Source organism: Vombatus ursinus, unplaced genomic scaffold (assembly GCF_900497805.2).
Source record: "Vombatus ursinus unplaced genomic scaffold, bare-nosed wombat genome assembly UNPS02014786.1, whole genome shotgun sequence".
NCBI lineage: Eukaryota > Metazoa > Chordata > Mammalia > Diprotodontia > Vombatidae > Vombatus > Vombatus ursinus.
Genome location: NW_020954564.1, coordinates 12796789 through 12817433, shown reverse-complemented (window position 1 = coordinate 12817433; position 20645 = coordinate 12796789). Strand labels below are relative to the sequence as shown.

Genomic DNA, 20645 nt, shown 5'->3' with positions numbered 1-20645 from the left:
CAGTAGGCAGGTGTTGATTCAGAATTAGGTACTATTCCCATTTTATAGATGAGGAAACTGAGACACAATAAGGTTAAATGACTTGTCCACTTAATAAGTGTCTGAGTCTGGATTTGAACTTGAGGTTTCCTGATTCCCATTCCAGTGTTCCATCCACTGTGCCACCTAGCTATAGCTAGGGGACAAGTCACTATGATCTGAATTGGGTGATGAATTTCAGTGGAATGAACTTCAAAGAAGGAAAGGTTCTTGAGTGGTGTTAGCAAAATTGAACTTTGAAGGAGAAGAGGTACTAAGTAATGTTACAAAAGAAAAGATGAAGAGGTAATGAAGAATAAAGACTATTATAACTCTTTGGGGGAGGTGTCACTTGGGAAGATACAACTAGGGCTGAAGAGAATCACTAGGAATTCAGTGTCATCTGGGGGGGAATCATATCTTTGTGAGTGTCCTAAGACAGGAGGAGCATAAAAAGAAGAGATCTAAAATGAAAGGAAGTTTATTATTTATGAAATAGCAATCCCAGAGGAATTGTGAGGTAAGTAATGCAAATAGTATTTATCACCATTTTATAGATGAGAAATTGAGGCTCCAAGAGGTTGTCTTGCCTATGGTGAAACAGCCAATACAGTTTTGAAAAGTGATTTGAACTCATATCTGATTCCAAGTCTAAAACTTGGAATTCTATACCATGCTGTCTTTTTAAGTGCTGTACAAGTGTTAATACAATTATTGTATTTCTTCTTTCTCCGCTATGGGGAATATTTGTTTATTCCCTGCAAGTAAAATGAACATGCAGCCAATTTTTACAGCTGGAAGTGTAGGTTGAGAACTAGTTGGGCTGGCTGACTTCTATGTTGTCTTTTAGCCTTAACATGATACTATAATATAATCAATCAAGTAGTTATCAAGTGCCAATGTGTGCAGAATGTTGTACTAAGCATTGGAGAAAATGCAACATCTAGAGGCAATATGGTACCTGCCTTTGTGGAGTTTATAGTCTAGTAGGAAAATAAGACAGAATGAATGAAAAGCATTTATTGATTGCTTAATATGTACCAGACATTGTGCTGAGTGCTCAAAATACAAAAAGCAAAGCAGTCCTTGCCCTCAGAAAGCTCATTATTTCTAGTAGACTACACATATAAAGGTGGCGAACAAAGAGACTTGCTTTGTTCAGTGAAGTCATGAGGATAGAGACCTAGAACTTTCACCTGATTCATCCTTTCTGGGAATGAAAGTGATTGCATGGTTTGTTAGAAAGGTACAAAATAGACCTCTTAGTCACATGAGCAACAAAAACATAATATTTTTTTCTGATTCCCCACAACTTGTCCAACACAGAAATTGTACACCAAAGATAAAGCAACTTCAGCTGTTTCCACAGTCTAGGACATGCAGAAGCCAAAAGAAAGTTGGTTAAATTTAAACACACACACACACACACACACACACACACACACACACACACACATGCACAAACATGAGCTGATACTCACTGACTGTGAACTCACTCAGCACCCTTGCCCCACCTCTCATGCTACCACAGCATGGCTACACTAGGAGACCCAAAGAAATGACACAGGCTTGCAACAAAACCCACCCCCATATATCAGTTTCCCCTCTCTCTTTCTAGTGACATGGAAACCTCAACTCCAGGCTTCAGAAATTTGCCCAGTTTGTGACAGTCAATGCGGCGATAACCCTTCAGGAATAAAAGCCTGCTGGATGTCACAGTCCCATACAAAGCTCTGAATTGTTGATGCAGAGTCAAAGAACTAAGGAGAAGAAGGAGAGAAGACAGGATACAGTGGTTGGGGTGGGGCAGGGAAGGGGGAACATACTCTGTAGCATTCCTCCACATCTGAGGAAAAGAGCACAGCACCCACCTGGAGCCAGTTCTGACTACCCTAAAGTCACTTAGCACATAGATATAGGCTGTTGAACTATGAATTGCCCAGCATGCGAGAAGGCTGAGATGCTTTGAGAGCCAGGTCCCCAGGAAACTACAATCAGAGGGGAGGAAGTCAGAAAATGAACAACAGGAGAAAATGAGGGGGGAGGAGAGGGAGACTGAAATCACCAAAGATTTCAGGAAGAACAAAACTCAAACACCTTGAACATAAGCAAATATGTCAACAGGAAAAACAGTAACAATTGGGCTTTAGATCTAATAAACTAATTCATACATCTGTGAATAAATACTGCAGCACAAAGGAAAATGATCCAACACTTCATGAGACAGGGGACTTTGTAGAATTTGAAGAGAATATAGAACTAAAACATGCTGTTCCTGAGTGGTTGGAAAGAAAAATGAGAATATTGAAAAGAGAATTTATGTCCAACACAGCAAAAATAATAGAATTCTAGAATTAAAATTATAAAAAAAAAACTTGAATCTACAATGACAATCTTCAGCAAAGAAACAAAAGAGAGAACAATAGATTGAGAATTCAGATATATTGAAGTTAAAGACATTCTAGAAGAAGAGAAGCCAAAAATAATAACATTAAAAAGGTACAAAATACTATGTAAGGTATAAGGGGGAAAGAGGTGAGGAATATGGAAAGATCAAAGAAGTTTTCATGGAAGATGTTGAGTAAAGATGGATAGGTAGTACATTTATAGAAATACATAACAGCTTGAGCAAATGTAGGAATGTAGGAAAGCTCAGAGCATATTTGGAGGACAGAGAGTAATCCCCTTTAACTTGATTGGGATGCAGAATATGTAAAAGAAAGCATTGTGAGGTAAGACTGGAAAAGGGCAATATAAAATTTTGGAGGGCCTTGAATGCTAAGCAAAGTAGCTTAAACATAGTTTGTTAATTGAACCATTGTAGTTTATAGCACTCTTCTGCTCAAAATCTTTTGTTCTAGAATTCTATCCCTTAACCATTTCTTCCAACTCTTAACATTTCGTGATCTATGTCCTAACAGTTTTTGCTCTAGAGTTTATTGCATTTCTATTAATCTATGGTCTAAGTACTCCTTCAGCTCTGACATATGTAACATTCTTTGTTCTAAAGCTCTTTTAACTATGGTATTCTGTGCTTCTAATCATCCTTAGGTGGAATATAGTTGGATAGACTGTGCATTATCAAGAACCATGTGAATCTTCATTCCCTCAGAATGATGATTATAGCTTATGTTTTTGTTGGATTTTTTTTCTTCTGGGGAGCTTAAAACCCTTTATATGTACTGTGATACCCAGTTTGCAAATCCTCTGGGAATGAAGCTCATTTTGCTAAAATTGACCTATACACAAAGGAGGTTGGAGGAAGTTCCAGTGTCCCTATCACTGAGCCAGTAACAACAAAGGCTGAAGAAGAGGAGGTACTGGTACTCTTCTAGGAACAGCTTTCTCTATGGTGAGCAGGTACCTATACCCACTTGAGAGAGGGGAGTTCATTCCACAGGCTTTCCATTCCCTCTTGCTTGCTGAGTTTCTAAATGTCCTTTAACATCTAGCACAAATTCTACTTCTTTTATGAAGCTTTCCCAGATCTTCCTCTCTTCAAGTCAGAAAGGACTTTCATTTTCACATCTCACCTAACACATTCTATACATTGATGTTACACTTAATTAAAAAATTTTATGTTAATCATCATCTTTTTGTATCTTAACCTCCTACTAAAATATAAGTTCCATGAGAACTGGGGCCAAGTCTTAGCTAAACTTTGTAACACCAAGCACAATGTTTTGCAAATTATAGTCCTTGATAGATGTCTGTTAGGTGAATGAGTGAACAGTGAACTGAGAGTTAGGAGACCTGGGCCGAGCACTTAGTAACTGTCAGAGCTTAGCAAAATCACTTAACCTTTCTAAGTAACAGTTTCCTCTTCCATAAAACAGGGACTAGTACTATTTGCACTCTTTAGATGACAAAAATCTTTGATCTTCATGACAACCCTGTGAAATTGATCTTATAAGGATTATTTTCTCCATTTTACAGATAAAGAAACTTCAGGGAGTGGGAATGACTACTAAGTTTCAGAATTGGGATTTGAACCTAAATCTCGCTAACCTTCGATACACCACACCACCTTTTGTCAGTGCCCTTTGCTTTTATCATCAGGTTCTAAATCAAAGCATTTCAATACTGTGTGTGTTAACAGCCTTGGCTGAATTTGTGACTTCAGAGGGCAGGAAGTCAAGCAAGGTCCCCACTACAACATAAAGAGGAAGGCATTTTTTAATTAATGGGATTGATGGGGAAATGTCACATTTGGTTTTGCTCCTCTGTGCAGGAAATGCCAGTTGGGTAGCTAAAGTGTTTGTCCATGTGTGTGTGTTTTTTCATTGCTGAGAAGAACCCACAGCGGCTGGTGGGGGTGGGGTTTGCCTCTGGCAGAGGCCTTGGCATATGTTGTAACTAAAAAAGAGAGGGAATGTGTTCATGGACCTAGCTACATGAGAGCTGTTGGGTGTTCTTCAGTACCAGTTAGTATTTTTAATTGGGTAGGGTTTCTGGGGGACGTTTTTGACATCTGCTCATATCTTTGCCGAATTTTCTTCCTCAAAGTAAGAAACACAAGCTGTGTGGATAGAGTGATTTTTAAAAAATAATTGGAAGCAAAGATGTATCTTTCTAAGTCTTATAGGAGGACTACTTTTTAAGGAGGCCAAAACTAACAGGAAAATGATTAATCCAGTACCTGACGTTCAAAAGCAGATATTCTGGAGTCCTTTAGATCTCTGGCCTCCAAAATGGGGGCCAGGGGTTTCCTGGGGGCAGTGGCATCATCCTGGCTGACTGTGGACTAACTCCAAGTGACTGGCCGCTTGGAGGGTGGTGAGACAGGTTGTATCCCACCCTTACTGCAATGGTGCTAATATTAGGATTTATCTTTAACGTCTCCACACTTATATTTATCCCTCAACACTTACCCCTCTCCTCTCCTCTCCTCTCCTCTCTGATCTCCTTGTGTTGTACAAGCTTCTAGTCTTTCCCTTTCTAAACTGGTTGTGTTCACATGCTGTTGGAATTACCCCCAGGCTTTCCATTTGGAGGTAGTGACTAGTAAGAGACATACCTTCCCCCTTCTGATTTTGGGTGGAAAAGAATGGATCATACAGGATGAGAAGGCATGGATGAATTGTGATCTGGTTCTAGATATCATTACATTCTTTTCCTTCCCAAACATACCCATCTTCCAGAATTCCCTACTACTGTCAAGGGCACCGTCGTTCCAGCCATTCACATTCTAACAACCTTAACCTCTTTCCTTTACCCCATATTCACATACCTAATCAGTTGTCAAATCTTGGTTCTACCTCCACACCTCTCATATTCACCCCCCTTCTCTTTACTCACACAGTCACTAACCTCATTCAGACCTTCTTCACTTCTTGCTGGTACCATGTGGACAAAACTTACGCCCCCATCCTCTGCCTCCTGCATCTCTAGAATAGATCACCTCCAGGTTGCATCAGACTTCTCTCACTGGTTTGGGCTTTGCCCTTTGCAGCAATGACCTATGAATAAGAGCACTGAACCTGACTCTCCCCACTTCTTGTTTTTAAGTGGGACAAAAAGAGCCACACAGGATGAATAGACAGGGAGAGGTGGAATTGTTTACCTTATCGTCCCCTTATTGTTGAGGGCGGCACCTTCAATCTCGCCTTCCTCCCAGAACCCATTTTTGAACCTTGGTGTAACCCTAGTCTCTCACCCCTCTTGTCATGACAGAAATCATCTTATCATTTCTACCTCCAAAAACTCTCCTCTATCCCCTTCTCTCTATACACAGTGACCACTTGTGTTCAGAACATTATCATCTCTTACCAGAGTTCTTGCAACATGTTTCTAATTGGTCTCTCCACCTTCCTGCCATCTCACCATTTACTCAGTAAACTCCAGTGGTTCCCTGCTGACTTTAGGATTTAATGTTACTTCATCTTCATCTCATCTTTTAAATTTTTCTATTTAATGTTTTATAATATATAATTATTAATACAAGCATTTTATAGGGATAAATTATTTAGTAATTTGTAGGGATGGGGCTAAGAATAGACCTGTTATTTCACTGGTATAAGAACTCCCAGCTAAAGAATATCCCTGTACTAATGCAGGTTGGCATGTTCTCTGCAATTTATTCTCTTAGAGAATTGCCTAGAAAAGCAGGAAGTCAAGTGACTTGTCCAGAGACCCAGTCAATATGTATCTGAGGTGGGTCTTGCCCCAAAGTCTTTCTGGTTCTGAAACCAGCTCTCTATCCCCTGTGACACCCAGCTTCTTTATATAACTCATACACAAGTTAAATGTACATATATTAGTGGTACATGCTTGAACATTTTTAACTGATTGGGTTGCACAATCAAAAAAATTTGGAGTCAGCTGCTCTTAATGAGTAGATAGTGGCTGTACTAGAGACACCAAGTACTTCCTTCCCTTACTCCTCTTTTGAGTCTTTTTTGCTCATGTTCCTTAGTGTAATCAGTGACCAAAAAGTTTCTAAATGGCAACCATTATAGAATCATTCGATGATAGCTCTCCTGGCAACCTTGGAACATGGAATGTTAGAGCAAGATGGAATCTTAAAACATTAGAATTATAGAACATCGAACATTAACTATGAAAGGAAGATGAACCCGTAAAATAATGTGGAGCAATAAAGACTAATTCCTATCAGCTGCTAGGGAGTAAAAAGTACTAGGTGACGCATTTGGATATTTTGACAACCTTGCAAAAGAGGCAGCATGGTATAGGGTGAAAGGCCCTGGGTTTGGAAGCATAACACTTAGATTCAAGTCCTAGCTCTAATACTTATTTTATGTGTGACTAGGAAAGTCACCTTAATAAAATTATCCTCAATTACCCACCTGCAAAATGGAAATATTACTTCCATTCCCTAATTTACAGAAATTTTTCATGGAAAGCATTTTGTAAATCTTAAAGTATAGAAATGTGCTATTATTATCATGTTGCTGTAAAATACATGACATAGTTTATTGCCTCATATTATGTATATATTATCATAATATAAACCTATATCATGTACCATGTTACTATAGAAATCTGAGATATCATTATTATTCATGAATGCACTCCAAATTTCAACATATTCTTTCTTTTACATGTGATTATTTACAGAAAGTTAGGACTATGGCCCTGGAAGATGTTGTGATTCTGAATGTGGATACCAACACTCTGGAAACTCCTTTTGATGATCTTCAAAGCCTCCCAAATGATGTGGTGGGTAAATATGTCTCTTGGGCAAGCATTGGTGGCTCTATATTATTAAGGTTAATGTGCTTTGGATACCATGTAATGAGCAGTATTCTGGGGCTATCCTGATTCTGAATTAAATATTACTAAGGTTTATAGCAATTCTTTTTGTAGTGATAAAGAACTGAAAACTTAAGGGAATACCCATCAATTGGGGAATGGCTGAACAAAGGTATATGAATTCATGGAATACTATTGTGTATTAAGAAATAATGAAAGAAATGGTTTCCTAGAAACCTATGATGACTTGATATGTATAAACTGATATAAAGAAAACAACACATATAATATAACAGTAAAATTCTAAAGACAAATCACTTTGAATGACTTAAGTACCCTGATCAACATAGTGACCAACCATGATTCCAGAAGATCCAGGATGAAACATGCTGTTTGATGGATTCAGAGTACCAAAGGAGACTTATATTTTTTGGACATGGCTAATGAAGGAATTAGTTTTATTTGACAAAATATTTGTTGCAAGGGTATTGTTTTTCTTTTTCTTTTCTCAATTGAAGGAGAAAGTGGGAGAAAGAAAAAATAGATTTAGTTCATTAAAAAAAATAAAAAATTTAGTTTTAAAAGTAAATACTACTATGGGCTCATTCTGCACTAAACTGGAAATAATTGGACAGTTATTCATTCTAGGTGACTTTGAGAAACCAACTATTATAAAAAATATTTGTACCTACCATTTTCATATAAGTTCCACTGTAGAGTGTGGTGGCAACCCTGGGATCTAGATACTTGTTATATTTTTTATGAGCATCTGGAGTCTAGTCTGCCACCTTCACTGATGCCCTTCATTGTTGGTAGTGTCCTCAAATGAACTTCCCCCTCTTTGAAGTAAGAAGATAGAGGAAAAGAAGTTGTTTTTAACTTGAGCAAATTATGTGTCAAGGATAACAAATGGTCCCTTCTATCCATACTTTGTGTTCTACCATGTGGAAAATTGTGATATCTTTGAAAAGTAAGGCCTTTAGTCTTCATTAATTAAAAAAATAATTTCTGTTTATAAGTATAATGGCATGAGAAGGGACTTAGCAGAAAGAAAAGGGAAGAGATGAAGAAAAGAAGGAAATGTATCATTTAATTGTTATATGTGGTAACTAGCAGTTATGTCTAGTCTTGCCAATACCAGGTGTCCATGAGCCAGAGGCTGTTAACACTGAGGTTCTTGGGGAACTGTTGTTCAGTCATTTTAGTCATTTCTGACTCTTTCTAACCCCATTTTCTTAGCAAAGATATTGGAGTGGTTTGCCATTACCTTCTCCAGTTCATTTTATAGATGAGAAAACAGGCAAACAGGGTTAAGTGACTTGCCCAGAGTCACACAGCTGGTAAGTATCTGAGGCCAAATTTGAACTGAGGTCTTCCTGACTTTAGACCCAGTGCTCTATCCACTGTACCACCTAACTGCATCTTCCCTTGGGGAATTAGAAAGCACTTATTTCAGTTTCTATTCTGCTAGACCCTACTGAATGTCCTCCACCAGTCAGGATTAAAACTAAGCTACTTGTGTTTCATTGTGATGCTATTGCCTGCCTATTCTAGGTGGTATGGCTATAGCGGAAAGGGGATAATTCATTTTGAAAATGTTTAAATTAAGGTATTTGTGTAAATATTGGGGCATTGTGAATTGGAGGGTGTCAAAATGGCAAAGTGAGAAGTTGGCAACTTCACTTCAGCTCCTACAAAAGCTCTTCTACAACAACATAAAAAGTGCACCAAACTGAATTCTGAGCAACAAAGCCAAGAAAAAGTCAAAATGAGATGTCTTTCTAGCCCAGAGCAGCTTAGGAAGATAGAAAAGTTTGCAGGCACTTGTGTGGGAGCTGGTCAGGAGTGGACAGCAACAACAGAAGCGGCAAAACTTGGCTGTGGTTGACAACAGCAGTGGGGAGCAGCCCAGCGCCCAGGGATGGTAGGGAGACTGAATATCTGGGTAGAAAGATATCCCAAGGGACCCCTATACTAACAACTAGGAGCAGGAACAGGGACTATCTGGCAGCTGTGATACCCCTACCCCAGTTCTGAGTCACAGTACCAGGGCAGAGAGGAATAGTCACGGTCACAAGGGAACAAGAGCCCTGTCTTCAGCTTTGGGAGCTCTCACCCCAGTGACATAAGGGGGTCAGACAGCCGGTCAGAAAGAGGATAAAGGGAACCCTTTGCTGGCACTGCGTATAGTACCTGGTGCTATTTGGCAATTCTGTTGCCCATATGCAGTTCTAAGTCTCAGTTCTAGGATGGAGAGGAGTGTTTGTGGTCAGTTACAAGGGAGTAGGGGCCCTGGTTGGGATTCCAGGGCAGAGAGGAGCACTAGGGCTTATAGCTGTAGGAGAGCAGGGGCCCTTCATGGGTAAAGACCAGAGCTCAGACCAGGAGAGCAGTGACCATACCTCTGTCCTAATCACACCACCTTGGAAGCACCAAAAATTTTCAGATGCCCAGAACTAACCCTGAAAGCAGCAGCATGAAAAAAACCTCAAGGTTGGAACAGTGCCTCTCCACCCCAGGTAAACAGGCCCCACTTTAACAGAGAGATCAAAGTTAAGAAATAGGCCGGAAAAATGAGCAACAACAAAAAAAAAGAACCTGATCATAAAAAGCTACTATAGTGGCAGAGACAACCAAAACACAAACTAGAAGAAGACAACAATGTAAAAACAGCTATAAGCAAAGTGTCAAAGGAAAAAACTGCAGATTAGACAGAAGCCCAGCAAGAATTCCTGGAAGAGTTAAAGAAAGAGGTAAGAGTGATAGAGGAAAATTTGGGAAAAAAAATTAAAGTGATGCAAGAAAATTATGAACAGACAATTAGCAACTTGGTAAAAAGAGGCACAAAAAACATTGGAGAAAATGACACCTTAAAAATCAGAATTGGCTAAATGGTAAAAGTTGCACAAAAATTCATTGAAGAAAATGACATTTTAAAAAATAGAATAAGCCAAATGGTAAAAATGCAAAAAAAATTCACTGAAGAAAGGAACTCCTTAAAAAGCAGAATTGGCCAAATGGTTTAAAAAGAGGTACAAATACTCACTGAAGAAAATAACTCCTTAAAAATTAGAATTGGACAAGTGGAAACTAATGACTCCATGAGAAATCAAGAAACATTAAAGCAACAACAGAAGAAGAAAAAGATAAAGAAAAAGAAGAAGAAAACGATGATGACGATAACATCTCCTCTGAAAAATAACTGTCTTGGAAAATAGATTGAACAAAGATAATTTAAGAACTATTGGACTGCCTAAAAGCCATGATCAAAAAAGAGCCTAAACATCATATTTCAAGAAATTATAAAAGAAAACTTCCCTAATATCTTAGGTCCACAGGATAAAATAGACATTGAAGGAATCCATTGATCCCTTCCTAAAAAAGATCCCAAAATGAAAACTCCCAGAAATATTATAGCCAAATTCCAGAACTGCCAGACTGAGTGGAGCCACAGTCAGGATCACACAAGATTTAGCAGCTTCCATGGTAAAGGAGTGGAGGGTTTGGGATATGATATTCTGGAAGGCAAAGGAGTTAGGCTTACACCCAAAAACAACCTACCCAGCAAAATTGAGTATAGTCTTTCAGGGGGAAAATGAACATTTAATGAAATGGAGGACTTTCAAGCATTCCTGGTGAAAAGACCAGAGCTGAATAGAAAATTTGGCATTCAAACACAAGACTCAAGAGAAGCATAAAAAGGTAATTATGAAGGAGTAATCTAAAAGACTCAATAAAATTAAACTGTTTATAATTCTATATGGGAAGATGATACACATAACTCCTGAGAACTTTATCATTATAAGGGAAGTTATAAGGAATCTACATAGACAGAGAGCATGAGTGTGAGTCGATTACATTGGGATGGTTCCCCCCCCCCATAAAAAAAGAAGTGAAAGAGGGATACACTGAGAGAAAAGGGAAGGAAGAAGAAATTATCTCACATAAAAGAGGCATTCAAGGAAAAGGTTTTACAGTGGAAGGGAAAGTGGGGGGTAGTAGTGAACAATGTTTGAACCTCATTCTCATTGGAATTGGTTCAAAGAGAGGAGAATATGTATGTCTGTATATGAAGATATATGTGTATATATACATATGTGTATATAATACATATACATACATACATACACACTTATCTTACTTAATAGGGAAGTAGGAGGGAATGGGGATAAGAGAAAAGATGAAGGGAGAGGGAGCAGAAAGTGATAAAAAGAAGGGTGTATTAAGGGAAGCAGTGATCAGAAGCAAAACAGACTTTTGAGGAGGGCCAGGGTAAAAAGAGAAAGAAGGATAAACAGAAGAAAATAGGATGGAGGGAAATACACGGTAGTCATAACTGTAAATGTGACTGGAATGAACTCACCCATAAAATAGAAGTCAATAGCAGAATGGATTAGAAACTAGAATCCAACAATATGTTGTTTACAAGAGACACGCTTGAAACAAAAAGACAGGCACACAGAGTTAAAATAAGGGGCTGGAACATAATCTATCATGTCTCAGCTGAAGCAAAAAAGGCAGGGGTAGCAATCATGATCTCATAAAAAGCAAAAGCAAAAAGAGATCTAATTAGAGAGATAATTAGGGAAACCACATTTTGCTAATTGGTACCGGAAATGGTGAAGTATTATCAAAAAATTTTACAGCAGATTTCTCTGATAAAGGCCTCATTTCTCAAATATATAGGGAACTCAGTCAAATTTATAAAAATAATCACCATTCTCTAGTTGACCACCTCACACCAATCAGAAGTGACGGGAAGGGATGTGGGGAAAGAGATACAATAATAAACTATTGGTGGAGTTATGAACTGTTCCAGTCATTCTGGAGAACAATTTGGAACTGTGCCCAAAAGGCTATAAAACTGTGTATACCTGGGGCAGCTAGGTGGCACAGTGGATAGAGCTCTGGCCTTGGAGTCAGGAGGACCTGAATTCAAATCCGACCTCAGACATTTGACACTTACTAGCTGTGTGACCCTGGGCAAGTCACTTAACCCCAATTGCCTCACCAAAAAGCAAAAACAAAACAAAACAAAAAACTGTGCATACTCTTTGACCAGCAATACCAATACTAGTTCTGTATCCCAAAGAGAGCAAAGAAAAAAGAAAAGGATCTATTTGTACAAAAACATTTATAGCAACTCTTTTTGTGGTGGCAAAGAATAAGAAATTGAGAAGATGCCCATCAATTGGGCAACGGCTGAACAAGTCGTGATATATGATTGTGATGAAATACTGTTGTGCCATAAGATATGATGAGGGAAATGGTTTCAGAAAAAAACCTGGGAAGATTTATACGAACTAATGCAAAGGGAAGTTAGCAGAACCAGAACATTGTACACAGTAACAACTATTGCAATGATGATCAATTTTAGCTTCTCTGATCAATGTAATGATCAAAAACAGTTCTGAAAAGACTGATGAGGAAAAATGCTATCCACCCCCAGAGAAATAACCGATAAATTCTGAGTACCAATTGAAGTATAATTATCTCACTTTCTTTTTCTTGCTTTTCTTTTTTTTTTTTGTAAAATGGTGAACATTTTTTTGTCTGATTTCACATGTATAATTGATATATTGCTTGCCTTCTCAGTAGGTGGGGAAAGACCTGAAGGGAAGGAGGAAATTAAAAACTCAATTTTTTTTTTAATGTTAAAAAACATTAGTGGCAGGTAGGTGGTGAAGTGGATAGAGCACCAGCCCAGGAGACAGGAGGACCTGAGTTCAAATCCGGCCTCAGACACATAACACTCACTAGCTGTGTGACTCTGGGTAACTCACTTAAACCCCAATAGCCTCACCCCCAAAAAATGTTAAAAATAAATATATAGCAATTAAAAAAAAGAAATTATAAGGAGGTAAAATTTTAGCATAATACAGTTAGAGCTATACATCAATATAATGTTAAAGAGTTTCCTGTCATCAGAAAAATAACAAAGATTAAATGACTATGTGTCAGAGAACAATCTACTTAGTTGTAGGGAATTCAAGCTAGATTTTAGCTCACAGCTAGAAATTCAGCTAGATAACTTCTGAGATAACAAAAGGACAGAATCTAATTATTGGAATGGATCTCAGAAATCTTCTAATCCAATCTTTACCGGAGCAATAGTTCTCGTCTTCGGCAAACCTAACTAATGGTCATCTAGCCTTTAAATACCCCTAGTGACTGGAAGCTCACCAAAAAAAAAAAAACCCACCATTATTTGGATAATGTTAATATTATGTAATTATTAGGAAGTTTTCCTTATGCCCAACATAAATCCGCTTCTTGGTAACTTTTGCTCATCACTCTTAGATAACCTCCTTGGGGACATGCACAATAAGTTTAATCCATTTTCCACATGAAAGCCCTTCATGTACTTGAAAACAGCTGACCTTCTGTAAGTACTTTCTTCTTCAGGAAAAGATCCTGTTGCTTCATGTAGCATATTCTTCATTACTCTCATCCTCCTTGCTGCTTTTTACTGGGCTTACCTCTTTATATTCTAAAATGCATCTGAAATTGAGGTATTCTGACCAGGACAGAGGCTATTCAATCTATTATATTCCTTATTCTGGACAATATGTCTACCTTAATGCATCATAGAATATTATTAATATTTTTGGTTGCCAAGTTACATTATTGACTTATTGAGCATGCAGCCTACTAAAACCTGCAGATCTTTTTCATAGAAGTTATTGTCTAGATAAGTCTCTAACCCTATATTCGTGAAGTTTTTTTTTTAACTCAAGGAGACAACTTTACACGTGTTCTTATTAAGTTTCATCTTGAATTTCACTCCATCCAGAGTTCTACCCTATCAAAAACTTTTTGTCTCCTGACTGTTATCAAGCATGTTAACTATCCACCTAAGCTTCATGTCATCTTCGAGTTTGACAAACATGACATCTATGTCTTTGTTGGATTCATTGATTTTTTTTTAAATTTTCAACAGCATGGAGCCAAGGATGGGTTTTTTGAGGTGCTTCACTAAAGAACCCCTTATCAGTTGACATTCAGATGCTAAAGCCTGATCCTTGGGTTAGTCATTCAACTATTTCTACAGTAAATTCATCTAACTTTATTATCATCCAAACAAGAAATGTCTTGCATGGCTTGCAACACTCTTCAGTACAGCCCCAAGCACATGAAAATGTAATTGGACAATATTTAATAAAATAAATAAAAACACAATAGAACATGGATAATTAATATGTTGCTATGTTGTTTTCTAAGTCAATATATGGCCCTTGGGGATCTTTTAGTTATTTGTATTTCTATTTGAGTTTGACACTGCTGGTCTAGACTAGTCACTAGAGACATTCAACTTTTTTTTCTGGGTAATTAATAATTTATTAATTGGGCTAGCCAGAAATGAATGAATTGATGGTCAGTGGTTTCTCTTGGTAGTCAAAGACCCCCAATAGAGACCCTGAAAGCCTTAAATATTTTTTTGAAAGAGAATGCCCCTGACAAATGAAAATCAGCCCTGATTGATGGACATTTAATAGGGAGATAGGCTAGAAGTCCTCAGCTCATCCTGCTGAGAATTTGACTTGATCGTGAGACTCAGCCACCTTCAGAAATCTGGACAAGTGAATCCATCTCCATCTAGACCACTCTGGTTGGTTTTCTCCTTCATGAGCTGGGTCATCCTAAACTGTAATGTAAGGGTACAAGGACAGGGGCTCCTTTCCCCAGGGTAAGGACTCGCTCAGATTGGATTCTGTTTATTCTCTAGTCAAAACAGAAGTTGGATCTCCTGCTTGGGTGGAGTCCTGCCCAAGATTGAAGATCATCAATCTCCTCAATCAGTCATGTCCTTTAGAGACTGACTTTAACAAGAGCGGGGCCTTAATGAGGAAATTGGAGGAAAAGCCTGGATCCCAATTTAATAATTGATTATTAATATAATGGTATAATAATTTCTCTCAGTATCCCCAGAAACTCTATCCTGGGCCCTCTTCTACATCTACCCTATCTCACTGGATGAGTTCATCAATTCTCATGGGTTCAAAGTCATCACCATGTAACCTTTTCTGTTTAATCAGTTTTATTTCCTCAGGTAACAGTAGATACTAGACAGGAGCCTAATTTTTGGTTCTGACTCCACTCTTTCTATCTTTTTTTTTTTCACCTAATAGTATTTTTTTTTCAAATTACATTTAAAGGTTGTTTTCAACATTTACTTTTATAAGATTTTGAGTTTCATTTTCTTTTTCTCCCTGCCCTCCTCCTTCTCCAAGACAGCAATAAATCTGTTATAGGTTATACATGTACAATCATATTAAACACATTTCCACATTAGAGACTGTACTTTCTTGTCTAGTCTCCTCATTTTACATATGAATAAACTGAGGCCCAGGGAGATTGTGACTTTTTAAAAGTCACACAGGTAGCAAGCATCAAAAGTGGGACACAAAACCAGGTGCTCTGACTCCAGAGTCAGTATTCTTTCCTTTAACCTCTTTGCCTCTCTATAAGGTGAAGTGATATCCAAGGTTATATAGCAAAATCTACCTAAAGAGGGAAGAGGCTGCCTTGCAAGGTTGCTACCTTCTTGTCACTAGAGACATTCAAGCAGAAATTGGGTGACCATTGGTTAGCACAGTGCTTTGCACATAGTATAATGATTAATAAATGCTTTTTTCATCTAGAGATGTGGATTCTTGTTCAGGTGGAGAATGGAATAGGTGATCTCTTAGTACACAGACAGTTATGTGATCCCACCTCATCATTTGATGATAGTATTCTTTGTATCTCTTTGGGCCTTGAACCATTGTTGTCTATTGTGTTCCTTTGAGGGAATGATCACGAGCAGCTTGATGATGCTTTGGAAAAAATGTTGAAATATCTTTATTTTCTGCCGGGTGAGATAAACTGGAGAATCTCCAGAGGAGAGCTGCCAGGCTTGTGAAGGGCTTTGAGTTCATTCCATGTAACATTATAACTTTCTTTTGTTATTTGAATGGTTATCTTGGGGAAGAGAAATGAGGTGCAGTGGGCAGGTGTTGCAGAGGGGCAATTCTTAGGATTGACATGAAGTACAACTTCCTAACGCTTAAAGTTATCCAGAAGTAGGTTGAAGTGCATCAGGAGATAGGGTGTTCCTCCTCACTTAACCAAAAGATAGGTAACTTTATGTCAGCTGGGTTGTAGAGGGTCCCTTTTTCAGGTGCAGGTTGGACTACATGGACTCGGAGATCCCTTTAAATTCTGCTATTTCAAGAAACCACAATGCCTGCAAAATCTTAAGCACTTAATAAATGTTCATTCTATCTGTCTGTCTATATCTGTACCTATAAATTTCTGCTGTATGGGCTTTTGAAGCACATTCAAAATGAGGTTTGTACTCAAATTGTTTGTGATGAGAGGAAGACAAGCAACATTAGACAGTGGTCAACGATTCTGAGAGAAGATACCTCTACAAGTGTCTGTTCTACTCTAGAAGAACGGAGACTCAGGATTTAAAGTTGAAAGGAAAACTAGAGATTATTTGATCAAGCTCCTTATTTTTCGATGAGGCTCAGGGTGGTGAAAATGATTTTCTCAAGGGTAATAAGTAACAGAATGAAGACTAAGACCCAGGTCTTCTGATTTTAAATCCATAAGAGCTTCGCTCTGCCACTCTGAGTTTGGGAAAGAGTGGAAAAGATCAAAAAGATCAGAGTTGTCTGTTTTTGAGTGGAGATAGCTGGCATTCTCAGCACATCATGGAGATAGACATCCTCCCAGAAGGGATCAAGAGTGAGGGATGGAGAGCAAGGATGAATGGGTAGAAGTTACAAGGAGGCCAAAATCAGTTAACTATAAGGAAGTACTTAACAATTCATAAAGTTGAAAGCTATAAGGGACTTTAGAAATCATGTAGTTGAACCCATTCATTTTTCAAAACAGGAAACTAAGGCCTAAAGAGGTCAGGTAACATGCTCAAAATATTCCATGGTGGCAATGATGAAGGAGGTAATGGTGGTGGTAGTGGTGGTAGTGGTGATAGTGGCAATGGTGATAGTCATAGTCTTGGTATTCATAGATTTGGTACTTATGGTAGTAGTAGTCATAAACAGACACCTGAGATTCAAATGTAAGTCCTCAGATTCTAATGTCAGAGCTCTTTCCAATACACTAAACTTTGTAATAATTAAATCTGTCACATATGAAGTGGACTGTGGGAACTTAGAAGATTCTCATCATTGGAAGTCTTCAGGAATAAGCTGGATGGCCACTTGAGAAATATAATAAGACCTAAAAAAGTCAACTAGAAACCTTGTAAAAGATGAGTGTGGAGAAATGCTCAATCAACCTGTCTCTATATCTGTCCATGGAAAAGGGCACCTTACTTATCACATATCTCATTTTGTTATGCTACCACAACTTAAGAAATTTGTTTGTTAGAGCAGGGGTTCTTAACCTGAGGTCTATGAACTTTTTTTTAGGGATCTGTGACACAGAAAGGTTAAGAACCCCTGCTTTAGAATCTCCAATATCTGCCCTTACCTATGCACCTTAAATACAACTGCTAAAAAGTTCTTTCTAATTGAGAAATCTGACCGTGAATGACTGAAAGGACTGAATTAAAAAGCATTTACTAAAAGAATTGGTGGCAAATCTGCCCACAGCCCAGCTGTCCTGGATGGGTACTCAACAGCCTGGGAAGAGGCAAGGGTGCTATCACTGGGGTGCCACTTGGCCATCCAAAATAAGTGTTTAGTGACATGGCAGGGAGGAGGGATGGCAAGAAAAGGAAGATGTGCCTATTCCCACTATTCCTTCCTGAATGCGTTTTGAGTAGTCCGGGACAAGAGAAGACCATGTCAGTCTTCTGCCTAAAAACCTTTAGTGGCTCCCTATTGCTTCTAGGATAAAATACAAACTCCCCAAGGTGGCATTTAAGACTCTCCATAATCTATTTCTAGCAGACCTTTATAGCCTTCTTTTACTCTGTGCCCCTTGATGCATTTTGTATTCTAGTCAATTTTGCATTCTCGTCAACGTGAATGGCCTTGGTGAGTCACTTAACTTCTCTGAGCCTTGGTTCCTCATCTGCAAAATTAACAAATTAGACTCAATGGCCTTTTAGGTCCCTTCCAGCTCTCGACCTAGGATCCTACTAGCTATTTTCCAATATTGTCCCATCTTCTTCCATTTCTGTGCATTTGCTTAGGCTATCCCCTTTGCTAAAAGAGTCGCCTCACATCCTAAAATCATTCTTCCAGATTAATCTCTGGTGTTATCTCATCCATGAAGCCCTTCATTTCCCCAGTATTTCCTTCCCCAAATTTTCCTAGAATCTTTTGCCTATACCTCCGTTTTGCCCTTATTACATCATATCTTGAATCATTTGTTTGTGTATATGTAGATAGATATAGATATGTACATATCTAGATAAATATACACACAGAGTGATTTATCTATATTATTTTCCTACTAGATCAAAAGCCTCTTAAGAGGAAGACATTGTTTTCCATTTTTTGTATCCCCAGAACTGAGGACATATTAAGTCCATTTGTTGAAGTGAATTGAATCTACTTTCTTAAAAAATATTGGAATTGCTGGCTTCATGTTCCAGTTCTGCCACTCCCTCACTATGTGACCTTGGATAAGTGATTTGACTAGGTAATATGACATATTACCTAGAGGAAAGAGCTATGGTTTTAGAGTCAAGAGACTTGAGTTCTGTTTCCAACCCTGGTTTTTATTAGCTGCCTGGCTTTCCACAAATCACTTGTCCTTTCTGGGCCTAAGTGTCCATCTCATTGAATTGGGCAAGGTTATCTCCATGGTTCCCTTTAGCTTTAACATTCTGTAATTTCCTAATTCACTGATGCTGAGTGACTGATATACTGAGCTTCTGTTTCCTCCTCTCTAAAACAGGAGGAAATGTCTATACTGCCTACCTAAGGAGGAATTGGGGAAAGAACTTTGTAAACAGTAATGAGCTATGGAGATGTGAGCAGTCAGGAATAGTAGTGGTGTTAATAACAATAATGCCCTTCCTTAGGAAAAATAAATAATCCATCATCTTTTTATCTCCCTCAGTGCCAGACAGAATGTTCTTCTTTGGTCACACTTAATAAATGTTTGAATGGAATTGAAGTGAATTGCGAAATGAACTTTGAGTGGGTCACCCTTGCCTTCCTGGGGAATTTGCCTGTCTCTTGATTTCCAGCCAGCAACACCAAAAGACTCTAACTTGTTGATTCCACTGTTAGGGTAAGGCACATCCCAATGAAGTGAATCTGGGGTCTTGGCTGTGTGCGTGGTTTGTCAACAATTGAGTATTTTATTAGACTTTATGAGACTTCATTAAAGAAGTCCAAGCAGGAGTACTGTAGAACATCAGAGGGTCCCTCACCAATAAACTCCCAAACTTCAAGCTTTGGAATGCCATAAATGTTTAAGACACTTCCTTCCTTTTCATTATTGACTTTTCCTTCACTTTTATACCAGCAAAGAGCTGTTTTTTATTGGTTAAAATTTCTTGATTCAATTTCTGCAGGTCTGTTTAAAAGCTCCATATTATCTGGGAGGATGTTTGGCGCATAGCAGAGGAAGTCCTGCCAGTGAATTCAATTAGCTGGCATAGCTTGCAGATATTGTACACGGTTTTCTGCGTTCTCCTTTTTTTTCACAACTACTACATAAACACAGCTGGGTTTAATATTTGTCGTAACAAAGATTTAACTGGGATCGTTTTTCTTGGGGTAATTAATGGTTGGAGCTGCTGCTGTGATGGTACTCTCCCATTTGCAATCCTCCTTATTTCTTTTCCTTTGGTTATCCAGATAATGAAGGGTGCTCCTCTGGGTCTTTCCCTTTCCTTGAAACTGCTTAATACTTGGCTGTTACCACCTGAGAGCAGATGCATTTCATTGCAAGAATTGAATTTCTGTCAGTTCTCTCATGCATCATGTGTTGGGAACTGTAAGTGGATCAAGTTGTGTTGATCACAGTAGGGACACTGTGAAGCAGATCTATTATACATATTTCCCACTCCCTACTCCCACCCTCCCAGGAACAGAGATGCCCCTCCCTCCCTTGTGCTTGTTCTTTGTGGCTATGTTTATGTGATACATCATGGGTCTAGCTTAGCAACTCTACTGCCAGTAGATATCTTTCTTCTTCAAACTAGAATTAGTGTTGAGACAAATTCCACTTTTATCTGGGGAATCGCTGAATATTTTATTAATTCCTGAATACACACCACTTTTCAATGGCTAAAATAAATCCATTGAAGCCTGGCCATAATGAATGACATTTATATTATTGATGCACTAGAAAATGCTAATTGGACAACCATTTTTCCTTCTGACCTTTCTTTCTGTATAAAAATAGTCACTTGTCTACACAAGTCAAGGCAGAGTTTTTGGCTTCTAAATCTGACTTAGACTTATGGAAGAAAGTCAATGATGGAAGTGATGTAAAAACTT

At 38.3% G+C, this 20645-nt stretch overlaps 1 protein-coding gene across 4 annotated transcripts in view; it reads left to right on the top strand.

Annotated features, from left to right (window-relative positions):
• The window catches only part of LOC114047020 (DENN domain-containing protein 1A-like), a 702955-nt gene that overhangs the window by 465693 nt on the left and 216617 nt on the right, over positions 1-20645 (top strand). For all 4 annotated transcript variants that reach the window (XM_027867670.1, XM_027867668.1, XM_027867669.1 and 1 more), the window contains one exon: positions 7096-7197. In XM_027867670.1, the coding sequence (XP_027723471.1) occupies positions 7096-7197 (102 nt within the window). The remainder of the gene's footprint in view (positions 1-7095; positions 7198-20645) is intronic.